Genomic DNA, 14,236 nt, shown 5'->3' with positions numbered 1-14,236 from the left:
TTGCATATAACTTTTGGTTCCAAGGGTTTAGTTGAACTAAGATCTTTACTCTTCAAACATGCTATATTTTACTAAATTAATTTATATCCACCTAAATTATTTAAAAGCGAGAGGAAAGTCAATAAAACACACACTTTGCACATTTTTAAACATTTTAATAACATTTATCTTACTTCTCTGCTGTATGCCAGCTGGTTTCCTTTTCTTCTTCTTTTAACTTAAGTGAATGCTTTGCATCTTGCAAATTACTTGTTAATTGTGAGATTTCTTCTTTCAATTTGACTTCCCTTTCACTTAAATCTTTGGTGTTTTTGATAGAATCCTGAAGGTTTGCTTGAAAATCTTTCAGATTTCTTTCTAGCTTTAAGATGATATATTCCTTTTCCAAAATTTCTTGTTCTAACTTGGCTGAATGACTACATTCATCTTTGTGAGTTTCTAAGATTGCTTCAAGTTCCTTTATTTTCACCTTATAGCAAGTAATATCTTGTGTAAGGTCTGAAAGTGCTCTCTTCCCTTCAACTACGTGTTGTACTTGAACATCAAGAGAAGTGTTTTTTTCTTGCAATTCTTGTTTCAACTGCTGTATAAGATTTTCTTTTACCTTTAATAGGTCACCTTGATTTTTATTCTCCCTCTCCTCTATTTTTAGTCTATTGTTTTCATCCATACAACCTTTTAATTCTGCCTGTAATTTTTCAATTTGTTGTTCCAGTTCCTGGATCTGGTGACTTTTTTTGGAAGAGCCCTTTACAATTTCCTTACATTCTTCCCAAATGGCTTCAATACTAGAGTGAAAAGAACTTTTCCTACGGAGTTCTTGAGTACCATATTCTTTAACCTGCTTACTTACCAAATTATCATTATCTAAAAGGTGTTTATCCTCTTGGGAACCACTTGACAGATCCCTGAAATTGAGTAAATCTATGTTTGAGATCTGAGAAACTGAATCAAGCCTTCGTAGTTCATCTATTTTTGCTTGCATTAATTGTATTTGTGAAACGTTGTTTGTGATGTTTCTCCTCGCAGTTTCTATCTCCTTTGACAATTTCACAATCTTTTCCTCCTGTTCTTGATTTATACCTCTCTGCACATGTAATTCAGAAATTGCATTATCATAATTCGACTGAATTTGCTGGACCTCTATACTTAAAGTGAAACTTTTTTTTTCAGAAAAAGAAAGTTCCTGCTGTAAGCTAATAATCTTTTTATTTAATTCTGCTTTTTCTTCCTTTTCATTTTTAAGTTCATTTTTAGCAGTAAGTAAACATGTTTTCAGCTCTTTATTATTTTCTTGTAAAATTTTAATGTCTTCATCTTCTGAAATGTTCTTTGGCATTTCTTCACTTTTCTTTTCATCTTCCGTGATAGCTGGACTAACATGTAGAGATCCTTTAAAAAGAAGAAAATTGTTTATAAAAATAAAATTATTATTAATCTGTCAAACATCTAAAACCAAAAGTTACCATTTTAAGCCAATATTAAAACATACCAAAAATATGAAAGCAAACTTTTAATGTAAAACAAAAATAAGCCACAGAATGAGAAAAAAAAAACAAAAACAGGGACACCTGGGTAGCTCAGTGGTTGAGCATCTGCCTTTGGCTCAGGGCACAATCCAAGGTCAGGGGATCAAGTCCCACATCAGGCTCCTCATGCGGAGCCTGCTTCTCCCTCTGCCTATGTCTCAGCCTCTCCTTCTCATGATTAAATAAATAAAATCTTAAAAAAAAAATGAAAAAACAGGTTACAAAATACACACCTATATAAACCCATATAAGCCCATTTATGTAAAAACTACACAGTTCCTTCAATTAATGCAGAAAAAGCATTACCAGTTGTTTCTATTTTCTTTTAATAACTTCCAATATTCTTTCAATTTTTTTACTACAAATCTTTATCATTATAATATGAGACAGAGGGGTGGGACACCTGGGTGGCTCAGTAGTTGAGCATCTGCCTTTGGCTTAGGCCTGATCCCAGGGTGCTGGGATTGAGTCCCAGATCGGGCTCCCCGCAGGGAGCCTGCTTCTCCCTCTGCCTATGTATGTCTCTGCCTCTCTGTCTTTCATGATTAAATAAAATCTTAAAAAAAAAAAAAAAAGGGACAGAGGGAAGGAAATTAGATGAGACACCCCAAGGCAGAAATATTCCAAATCCTAAAGATAATTTTAAAGCACAATTATAGTACAGATCTACTAAATGAATGACTTGAAAACTGAGTACATTATATTTTCACAGCTAAAATTAGGGGGTAAATGGTTGAAATTCTGGGAACTCTCATGCAGCCTTACCCTTCACTAGCTGTATAACTTTCACTAGCTGTATAACTGTCAAACTCCTTAACCTTATGACCACTTCCTCAAATATAAAACAGAAACATCACCTATCTCAATTTCCATAGTATATATGCAAAAACCAACTTTATTAGTAAATCTTACTTTTTCAAATACAATCCATAATCATTTCCTTCACACAACTGTCTAAATGCTCCTATACAGCTATAATTTTACAATCCCCTTATGCAATTCTAAGATCTCTTTATTTTAAAAGCTCAGTAAGGTTTTATTATGTATAACTTATATTGTCTCCTCTGCCTCAAAGGGTATGGGGAAAAACATGCCCTTCCCTTTGTTGTAGAGCCCCACTTTCTTCAAAGCTGACGAGTGTATTTTTAAAGCTTTTATGTTTGTAGTTACATTTTCCTAATTTACTGCCTCAGGATTTGTAATTCAGTCTAAGGATTCCAGCTGCTCTTGAATCTTAAAGATTTACCCTATTTTTATAACATTTGTCCACTTACTCTTAAGGATTTTTTTAATAATCTTCAACCATTATTCTTCCATCAGATTGTCTCCTAACATCTTCTTTTTTTAAGATTCCATTTATTTATTTGAGAGAAAGAGAACATGAGTGGGGGAGTGAGGGTGGGGAACAGAGGGAGAAGAAGAAGCAGACTCCCCACTGAGCAGGGAGCTAGATGCAGGGCTTGATCCCAGAACCCTGAGATTACAACCCCAGCTGCAGACAGACACCCAATCAACTCCATCCAGGCGCCCCATCTCCTAACATCTTACAAAGTTGCAGCAAGTCATCCCACAGTGGAATGACCCCATCTTTTCTACTGGTTCAGATGTCTGTTCTACTTTCCATTTAATAGAATTCTCTACTTATGATGTTATTTTTATACATATGACTTCATCAGTGGAAATGACTAATTAAGAAAACTAAATGAGGATGGATTTTTTTTCATAACTTAGAAATGTTTCTTTAAAAAAGAATCCTCTTGCTCTTTAAAAAACAAGTTATAAAATTGTCTGAAACCTTCATCAGGAAAGAGATAGGATCTACGCAAATTTAAAATGACAACAATCAGAAATTCAGAACTCACAAAGATAGATCCTATCTATCCTAAGTCAAGAGATTTGAGTCATACCATATGGATATAGTCCCTAAACCCTGAAGTGAGTACAGAAAGCTCAATAAAACTTTTGTGATCAAGAAATGTTCTTCTTTTAATTTTACTATATAGTTTAAGAACTAGGATGATTACATAATAAGGCAAACCAAACTAATTAGTTTTGTACCCTTCAACATGGATGGGACTAGAGGGTATTATGCTGAGTGAAATAAGTCAATCGGAGAAGGGCAATCATCATATGGTTTCACTTATATGTGGAATATAAGAAATAGTGAAAGGGATTATAAAGGAAAGGAGGGATTACAAGGGAAAAGGGATTATAAGGGAAAGGAGGGGAACTGAGTGGGAAAAATCAGAAAAGGAGACAAACCATGAGAGACTCCTAAGTCTGGGAAACAAAGGGTTATGGAAGGGGAAATGGGCAGGGGGTTGGAGCAACTGGGTGACGGGCACTGAAGAGGGCACTTGATGGGATGAGCACTGGGTGTTATAAACAAATTGGCAAACTGAATTTAAATTTTTAAAAAAATTTAGTTTTGTACCTGATTTTTTTCAGATATTCATACTATTCTTTCAGAAAGTTTTAGATGTTCTATATCAAAAGATTTATAGAACATATTCAGGACAGCGTTGTCAGGGAGAAATTAAAGTATTAGTCCAGCAATAGAGATGGGCAAACCTTAAGGATCTACAGTTAACTGATAAAAACTAAACATAAACAACAAAAAAAAGAATGCAATTAACACTGTAATTCAGTATTTATACTACATTCAACTTATATTTACACTGCTTATATCTTGTTACAATAATTACAGCTTTAGCTGAAAAATCACAAGTGTCTCTGGTTTGTCTTTTTTATTGCTATTGAAAACTTTATTTCTCAAACTGTTTACATGACTAGCTTTCCCAAAGTAGTTTCAATGACCTCAAACAAGCAAATTCATAGGGAAATGGCTTTGCATTCCCTTTTAAGAAGAGAACAAGCATTCTACGAAACTATCAACCCCCTGATCTTATCCTACTGGTTACTGGAGTCACTTATTTTATTCTAGGGATTTTTTAGTAGGAGGCAAAAGGGAGGAGAGTGGTTATAGCTATGATATTCATAGGATACCTTATGTAATCCTGGTAGTCTCTAATAACACAAATAATTGAGAAATAGTGGTTGTGAATTTAAGGAGAAAAAAGTATTTTGTGTTACCTAAACTTACTTAAATCTACCCACATCAAAATTATTTATAGCTAACAACTATAGTTCTTAAATATGGTTCTTTAAGAATAGGCTACATTGGGATCCCTGGGTGGCGCAGCGGTTTGGCGCCTGCCTTTGGCCCAGGGCGCGATCCTGGAGACCCGGGATCGAGTCCCACGTCGGGCTCCCGGTGCATGGAGCCTGCTTCTCCCTCTGCCTGTGTCTCTGCCTCTCTCTCTCTCTCTCTCACTGTGTGCCTATCATAAATAAATAAAATAAAATAAAAATTAAAAAAAAAAAAAAAAGAATAGGCTACATTTAGAATTAGTCCCATTGCATGTTTCACTTGTTACTGGCCACTTCTATTTCCTAGTGACCTACTGATCCTACATTGTCAGCCACTCTTTGGTACTGACCAAAGTGAAAGGCAGAGAAGAACAGTGTTACGAAAAAATCATAACAAGGTTGTCCTCCCAGCAGCAAAGGGACCCCTCCTTCAACAGATAACAGAAGGCATATGCGTATTAATCTCGATTTATTAGTTCACACAAGCACTCTAGATCCCATCTAATGTTATACTATCGTCTAAGGTATGTACTTTTGAAAACATTCATTTTACTGAAGTTCTATGATGGTTTATTATGTTGGTGTACTACCCAGGTGTTTTCATACTTGACCTCAGGAGGCAGGTAGTACTTATTCTACTTTACTAACGACAAAAGTTAAGACTTAACTTACCCATTTTTCTCAGGGTGAAGCAGCTAGTTAAGTTTCTAAAGCTAATGTTCCTAAACCTTCTCTTAGAAAGTTCTTACTCCCTGTATCATTATGCAACAGTTTTCTAAAAGAAATAATAGCTTAGAGAGAACATAAAAGCTGATCTATTCTTCCACATAGATAAGGACATGTACCATACAGTAAGCATTCACCTACTTTTTTGGTAATTTCATAGTAAATACAATAACTTGAGCATATATATCTTTTATAATGTTCAGCTCAAAGTCTTACTGTCAAATGTCCTTTTATAGAAGGAAGAAGAGTATGAGGAGATTCTGGCATAAAAAGATACTATAATTACAAAAATAGAAGTGATGTTTTAACTACCATAAGAACAGAACTAAAAAGAATCATAGGCATGCAAGACATGATAAAAACACAGTATCTAAAAATATTTTATTAAAATAAAAGACAGCTGTAAATACATACACACATCTTCTAGGCTGTCTATTAACATGTTAGGATAAAAATCAGTGACATGGGGATGCCAGGATGGCTCAGCGGTTGAGTGTCTGCCTTTAGCCCAGGGCCTGATCCTGGAGTCCCGGGATCAAGGTCCACATCAGGCTTCCTGCGTGAAGCCTGCTTCTCCCTCTGCCTGCATCTCTGCATCTCTCTCTCTCAAATAAATAAATAAAATCTTTAAAAAAAAAAAAAAAAATCAGTGACATGTACATTTCCTCAGGTTTTTTCCTTAAATAAGTAAATTTCCTCCTATTTGCAACTTTTCCCATTACAGCAGTTCTACTGACAAGTAAAGTAGTACCTTTTTTTGCTGGTGGCTCTTCTAATTGAAGTTCATTTTTATTTATTCTTTTTCTTCCCAAATCAGTTTTGGTTTTGTCATCCTTAGGCACTTCAACTGTTTCATTAGAAGTCAACTTATTGTTTTTTACTAAAGAAGATGTACCAGCCTCATTCTAAAATAAAATTAAAATAAAGATTAGTTCACATATAAATCATGTTTCTGTAGTGTATCATAAAAATTTTATTTTCAAATTTGTTGAAACATTTTCTAAATTTCTTAAGTCTCACCCTAAAATAACTGATGGCTTTGGCAAGTGAGTAATATTAACTTGTACATTCAGTAAGGAAAACTAAAACACATGTCTTAAAAGTCAGTTAAGCACGTAGTTTTACCCTGATACCTAAAAACAAATTCATCCTTATGGGCTAGAAACTTGCTTGGGGATAACTGGAGAACCCTAAAACACCCCTAAGTCACTATTAAAAATGTGCTTTGAAAAGAAAAATACAACACTATAACAAAATTGTTTCTTATAGATACTTGAACTTAAAATCTTGAGGTCCCATTCTAGAAACTCAACAATTGTTTTGTTACCAAAGCCTCTCAAAGATAAGGAGCATTTTTTAACACTCTAACAACTCCTAGAAAAATAGTTTTGGCCTTAGCTTCTAGCCTATGTATATTTAAAGATATACAGTCTGCATACAGCCTGAAAACTGAGTCCCTAGCTTATCTAAACAATAAAAATCACTTAGATTTTTATTTTTTAAGGCAAATACTATGCCTCCCTAAAAGGCTAGCAGGAAAAAAAGATACAATTTACTATTATTCAGAAAAAGGAAGGGTGAAACTCATCAGTTAAGCACAAGTCTATAAAGTAAAGGTATGGAAAAGGCAGGGATTTGTTTTTAAATGCAAAGATGACTTAAAACCCTTCATGCTGGTAGCAATCCATGGCCGGGCGGGGAATAGTGTATGTAAAAAACAAAATGCTGGGTGCTTGGGTGGCTCAGTGAGTTAAGAGTCTGCCTAAGGCTCAGGTCATGATCACAGGCTCCTGGGATGGAGTTCCAAGCAGGTCCTCCCTGCTCAGCAAGGAGTCTGCTTCTCCCTCTGCCGCCGCCCCCACCCCCCACCCCTACAGCTGGTGCCCATTTTCTCTCTCTCTCTTTCTCAAGAATAAATAAAATCTTTTTAAAAAGAAGAAAGCAAAATGCCATTTTACATCAAAAATCAAACATTTTATGCAGGAGATATATATGAGATAGATGCCTTTTTTTTAATTTTTTAAAGTTTTTATTTTTTATTGTTTGATGGTGTCAGAAATGATGTTTTGTTTTGTTTTGTTTTTAAGATTTTATTTATTCATGACAGACACGGAGACATATGCAGAGGGAGAAGCAGCCTCCATGCAGGGAGCCCAATGTGGGCCTCAAACTTGGGACTCCGGGATGATGCCCCAAGCTAAAGGCAGACGCTCAAAGACTGAGCCACCCAGGGGTCCCACCCAGGCATCCTGATGAGATAGATGCCTTTTTTAAAATCATAAAGTAATGAGGGTTTTTTTTTTTAAAGTTTTGTTAGATATCCCTAAACAGAGAATGTCATAAAGAAAAAACTCTACTCTTTCTCACAATTAGTCCCCTGGTGTCACTGAGAAATAACACAATCCTGGAATAGACAGATCACACCTCTGACAAAGCCTAAGAGTTTTCAAATAGTCCATGACAGGTTCAAGTTGCCTCTTTCCTCACTCTTAGACCTCTCAAAATGATCTGACCACTTTTTTCCCTCCTTCAAATTATACAACTTCATTAAAAAAAAAAAAATCTATCCTCCACAACTGTTTTTGAAAGGAATCTTTTCTGCCCCTAGAGTATGCTTGGTTCGGAGGATGACCAAGAACCACCATTCAAAATAAACTTTTTTATCATTAGGAAGAGTGTGTTTTCAAGACAAGCTTTGGAACAGTGACCCCAGATCAACAGTTAATCATCACATTCAGATTAAGTTCCAAATTACTTTGCATTTGTTTACATATTTATGTGAACAATTTCGTACATTGTTTTAACCAAGGTGGTAACAGAATCTAGAAACTACCCAAAAAGTTTATTTACAGGCAAGGACTATTAAGTTAGGAATACTGCTAATTTAAAGTTCTTTTTTACTAATACTTAAACATGACCTAACATACTGTGGTATATAAACATACTATAGAAATAAATAGAATTCCAGGGATCCCTGGGTGGCGCAGCGGTTTGGCGCCTGCCTTTGGCCTGGGGCGTGATCCTGGAGACCCAGGATCGAATCCCACGTCGGGCTCCCGGTGCATGGAGCCTGCTTCTCCCTCTGCCTATGTCTCTGCCTCACTCTCTCTCTCACTCTCTGTGTGACTATCATAAATAAATTAAAAAAAAAAAAAAAAAGAAAAAAAGAAATAAATAGAATTCCAGCTTGATTTTCCAACAATCCTGGAAGGCCAGCATAGCTATGAACTACCCCTTCCCCCTAATTTGAACTGGCTAAATTTTATTCATCCTTTACGGATGAACTTAATCATTTTCATCTCCAGAAAGTAGTCCCTAAACATACACCTATTCTCAGCTTCTTGCATATACTGACTACCACCACACATTGCATTCTAATTCTGTTTATGCGGTTTCTCTCTTACTGAAGAGTCATTTAGGGGACCAGTTTTTATTCATCTATATAATTCTCAAATCTAATACACAGTACCTGGCCCCCAGGAGGCACTCAACAACTGTTTCTTGCCTGAAATAAATCATTTTATGCTTCTCATTCTTGCTCTTCTCCTTATTACAAGGATGTCTCTTCCAGTTCAGGTACAAAAAAAGTCAGACTGAATAATGCATCTAATGAATATCAAAATAGAGATCTGCTACCAGAGATTAGACAGAAGGTAAGCTACTCTTCCAGAATGCTTCTTATTCATCCCTATAGTATCAAAAGCCCACTGAATGTTGAGATGATTTAGAAAATAGTGGTGGGTATTGGACCTTGACTGTCAAGATAGAAAGTCAACAGCCACTTTTTACAAGATACCAATCGTGGGCAGCCTGGGTGGCTCAGCAGTTTAGAGCCTACCTTCGGCCAGGGGTGTGATCCTGGAGAACTGGGATCGAGTCCCACGTCAGGCTCCCTGCATGGAACCTGCTTCTCCCTCTGCCTGTGTCTCTGCCTCTCTCTTGTGTGTCTCTCATGAATAAATAAATAAAATCTTAAAAAAAAAAATACCAATTGTGCCTCATCTGGTCAGAGAAAAGACACACAAAAGCAACTCCAAACAAAGTAGAGAGGTTTGGCTATTAGTTTACTCAGCCTACTATGTCTATATATTCTGCCTTTTCAAATTCAAACAATAATCTAAAGGAGTTTACAATAAAAAACATAAAAGAAAACTAAAACCATTGTTTTAAAAAAGAGGATTAGAAGACAGGCTAATTATCCTAACTAAATATGAAATTACCCCAATTTGTACTTCTAAAACCCTTAAATAAAGGCTTTTACATGGCATAGTAAATGCAATTTTTTAAAATAATTTAAAAATTTACTTTTTAAAGTAAATTTTTTAAGAAAATATCTTCGCTATTAAGCATATGAACATTAGCAAAAAATTCATTTAATAAAAATAAATCTCTAGCAAAAAAAACCCCTAACGCCACTGAATTTCACTTATAGTTCTATATTCAGACACAGAAATACAGGCAGGTACAGTGATAGAGATAGAGACAGAAATCTCTATGACCTGCAGATATCTAAGCACATTAAGTTCCTTTTGCCCTCCAACTAGCTAAGGCTTATGCTTCCAAGAACAAAATATTCTTCTCTCTCATGTATGTGAAGCACTGCCAGGATAGTTTGTGGATGTTATGTTCAAAGAAGACAAATGCCCTCTTGCAAGTTCTCAAAAACTCAGATTTGCATGATGCTAAACTAAAACCAACACAAAAATAAGCAATTAAACATTCTTATTCTTAGTAAATTAATCTAAGCTATATAAGCTATTCTAAATTATTTTATTTTTAACAAAAACATAGACTTTTTAATGTAAATTATAAGGCAGACAAAGTTAAATTCTTACAGTGCTTGCAAATGTGTTTTCTGTATGAAATTTTAGGTTCTGGGGATTCCTGGGTGGCGCAGCGGTTTGGCGCCTGCCTTTGGTCCAGGGCGCGATCCTGGAGACCCGGGATCGAATCCCATGTCGGGCTCCCAGTGCATGGAGCCTGCTTCTCCTTCTGCCTGTGTCTCTGCCTCTCTGTGGTGTGGTGGTGTGTGTGTGTGTGTGTGGACTATCATAAATAAATTTAAAAAAATTAAAAAAAAAAGAAATTTTAGGTTCTGAAATTTGATTATATCCTCTTTTTGATCATTTATATTTATCAACTCTTGAATTCTTTGATTCTAGTATTTTTTTGAAAAGAAGAAAAACAGCAATGTTTAGTAAATATATTTTAGAATAGATAAAATGCAAGTTATGATGCAATTTTTGAAATCCTTCAAATTTTAATATTAGTATAAGGCATATATACTTTATATGTTAGTGAAGCATAAAGAGTACTTAGTAAGTATTCTGTAAAAATAAATACATATAGAGGTGTCTGGGTAGCCCAGTTGGTTAAGCATCTGACTCTTGGTTTCAGCTCAGGTCACAATCTCAGGGTCCTGGGATTAAGCCCCATAATAGATTCTGTGCTCAGGAGGAAGTCTGCTTCAGATTCTCTTTCTCCCTCTCCCTTTGTGTCTCCCCTCCCCTGCTAATGCATGTGCACACTCTCTCTCCCTCTCTCAGATAAATTAAATATTTTAAATAAATAAAAGGTAAACGTCTAAAAATGCTGCCAACCAACTTGGTTTTCTCTTATTTTTATTTAGGAGGAAGATTATGGTGGGCTTCTTATTTTCTATTTTACATAGTTTAATGTAACTGAATTTTTACAACTAGCATCTTTTTTTCTAACCAGAAAAAATAAGGAAAAGATTAGAAATCACCTGTCATGTCTTCTGATACGTACATTATTTTGTTATTTCTTTAAATGCTGCATATTAGATACCAAAGATCTTGATTTATGTCTGATTATATCTTAAAATATTTAGCTCTTTAGTAGTGTAAGTATAAACTGGTGTAAGAAGACCCACACAAGAGAAGGTGAGGAAAAGCAGCATGTTTAGAGCTTTGAATTTACTTCATTTCCATGTATACTTATAATTGCATATTTAGACCTATCAATGTCAAATCCATCTACAACCATTTGGAATGATTATCTGATTTAAAGGTACAAAGTGCCAAAGATCTTCAGAATTCAATGCTGCACACTACTCAAGCCATATCCCATACTTTAAAAGTCAGTAATTTTATTTTTTTTTAAGATTTTTTTTATTGATTGATGAGAGAGAGAAAGAGGCAGAGACACAGGCAGAGGGAGAAGCAGGCTCCATGCAGGGAGCCCGATGTGGGACTCGATCCCAGGTCTCCTGGATCACGCCCCTGGCTGAAGGTGGCGCTAAACCTCTGAGCCACTGGGGCTGCCCTCATTTTTTATTTTTTTATTTTTTTAAGATTTTATTTATAAAAGTCAGTAATTTTAGAGGAAATAAGTGCCAAAGATGTTCAGAATTCAATGCTGCACACTACTAAAGCCATATCCCATACTTTAAAAGTCAGTAATTTTAGAGGAAATAAACACCATCTAAATGCATCAATCAACACTATGCGCCTAGTGAAAAAAATGACACAGATCTCTATGTGCTGATGTAGAATTATCTCCAAGACGTCTTTAGAGGAAGAAAACAAAGACACGAAACTAATTAATCCCATTTGTATAAAAAAAAAATTTTTTTAATAGGCTCGGGGATTGAACTCACAACCCTGAGATCAAGACCTGAGCTAAGATCAAGAGTCAGCCGCTTAACCAACAAAATTACCCAAGCATCCCTAATTTGTGTAAACTTTTTAAAAGATCTGTGTGTGTTCTCTACTATATGTAAATAAATATCTTCTAGAAAGAATGGAGAAACTTTCCAGTGGCTATCATTGAAAAAAAGGCACAAGGTTTGAAAGTACTTATAATTTTGAACTTTTTTCATTCATTTATTACTTTTTCTTTAGTTTTAAAATAAATATACCTTGTCATAAGTCAAGCTCCTTCAATTGCTTAACTATTAATTTCCTTATCAAGACAAAATGAAATTTGAACTATTACCTTATTAGATTTCTCAAGCTCTTGAATCAATGAATTTAAATTAATTTCTGATTCTGAAAAAAATAAGAATATTGAAAATAAATATCTAAGCATCTAAAAATATTATCACTGAATAATCATGAAACATAAGCTTCTACAGCAGACACTGAAACTTGTGCTACATTTGGAAAAAAGATGTTGACAGCACTAAAAGAACACAGCACTCACCTACTAATTCTACCACCAGAGGGCAATGTTTCTGAAAAAGCCTCATTCAGCATCCCATCCAGGATAAAAATTGACAAATGCTAACTTGTAAAAAAAAATGTCTGGTAAAACTTCAGGGAAGAGAGGAAAACAGTACCTTTCTAGTCCACTTGATGTAGAGGAACCACTTACCTGCTATTTTCTACACATCTTGTTTCACACAGAAAAGGGCAGAATATTTCATCTAACACTTTTGAAGACAATATATGACATTATAAATTATATATATATATATATTTAATTGAGTTAGATAGATAAGTAGATAGGTAAACAGACAGACAGATATAGCTCTAAGCTGGAATGGAGCACCAATTTAACAGGACCACTCCATAGGAGTCCCTCTGTCCCAAACTTACAGGCCCAGAGCAGAATCTACTCTACTAGGACAATTCATAAAAAATACAGAACAAAATCCATGGTTTTACAATTTCCTAGAAGATTTCTTAATTTGCTGATAAAACTGATGCTTAGTTTGGTGGTGGTGTTTTGGTTTTGTTTTGTTTTGTTTTTTTGAGAAGTCCATTTTCTACTAATATTAATCTAGAAGTAAACGAAGGCAAAAAAATTTTAATAGTAAATAAGATCTAAATATGGATTAAAATACATCGACTTACCATTTTGTCTCTTTTTTAACTCTTCCTGGGTTTTGACTAATTCTTCCTTGGTTTTAGCTAATTCAGCTTTAACTTGATTAAACTTTATTTCTAAACAAGCAATTGCTTCCTGGGGGTCAGCAAGAGATGTAATATATAAGTGAGCAATTTCAGCCTGTTTCTTAATATCAGTGACATCATCTTGAAGAGAATCAATAATATCTTCAATTCCTATATAATTATGTGCTTCCTAAAAATAGCAAAAACCACATGCCTAATGTTAACAGTGGCTTTCACTCTTATAATGCGGCACTATCTGATTTAGACAGTTTTAAGAATACATAGCAAAAAATTCACAACTTAAAATGTTTTCCAATAAAGTATATTAAAGCATCTCTAATTATGAAAAAGCTGTGTTTCAGTACTCATTTTCTGTTTTACAGAACACAAAACATAACTTCATTAAAAAAATGTCATAAGCTAGGATAAGTCATCATAGAACAATTAATTATGACAAACAGTTCAGGTATACTTTCACTTATATGTCTCCTAAGTCTCTGTTGGGACAGCTGAGGAAACAAACCTCCAATATCACAACTCAAACCAAGAGCCAAATCATGTCTGGGACATGTAGAGATAATCTGACAGCAAGAGCCAGGACATTACCATCCCAGGCCCCTAAACTGAGTAATTAAAAAAAAAAAAAGGAACAACCCTCAAAAGACATCAATTAAAATGGAAGCAGCAGAAAAGAATATTTCAACAGCAGGGAATGGTAAGTCAGCCAATAAGAGAAATCCTTTTACATATAATGTTTTTGCTCTAATCACACCAGCATAAAGGACTCTTAGGCCCTTTTAAAACTATTTAAGATTAACACAAATCTAAGAGAGATATCTCATATTCAGACTAAAAGGAATCTACTTACCTATAATCAATACAATGACTCAAAAGCAACACCAAAATGAGATATAAACATAACAGACACATAATTTTTTTCTATTCTAATAGTTATAAACAAATTGTGCTTACATT

The 14,236-nt window shown here is 34.8% G+C and overlaps 1 protein-coding gene across 3 annotated transcripts in view; it reads right to left on the bottom strand.

The window, feature by feature from the left end:
- KIF20B (kinesin family member 20B) overlaps positions 1-14,236 on the bottom strand; it is a 74,538-nt gene that overhangs the window by 35,513 nt on the left and 24,789 nt on the right. For 2 of the 3 annotated variants that reach the window (XM_055334438.1, XM_055334439.1), the window contains 4 exons: positions 13,223-13,451; positions 12,363-12,415; positions 6,157-6,310; positions 174-1,392 (listed from right to left, as the gene is read on the bottom strand). In XM_055334438.1, the coding sequence (XP_055190413.1) occupies positions 174-1,392; positions 6,157-6,310; positions 12,363-12,415; positions 13,223-13,451 (1,655 nt within the window). The remainder of the gene's footprint in view (positions 1-173; positions 1,393-6,156; positions 6,311-12,362; positions 12,416-13,222; positions 13,452-14,236) is intronic. The other variant, XM_055334440.1, reaches the window with a different exon arrangement.

This window comes from Nyctereutes procyonoides, unplaced genomic scaffold, assembly GCF_905146905.1.
Source record: "Nyctereutes procyonoides isolate TBG_1078 unplaced genomic scaffold, NYPRO_anot_genome, whole genome shotgun sequence".
NCBI lineage: Eukaryota > Metazoa > Chordata > Mammalia > Carnivora > Canidae > Nyctereutes > Nyctereutes procyonoides.
This window is presented reverse-complemented; position numbering and strand designations above follow the sequence as displayed.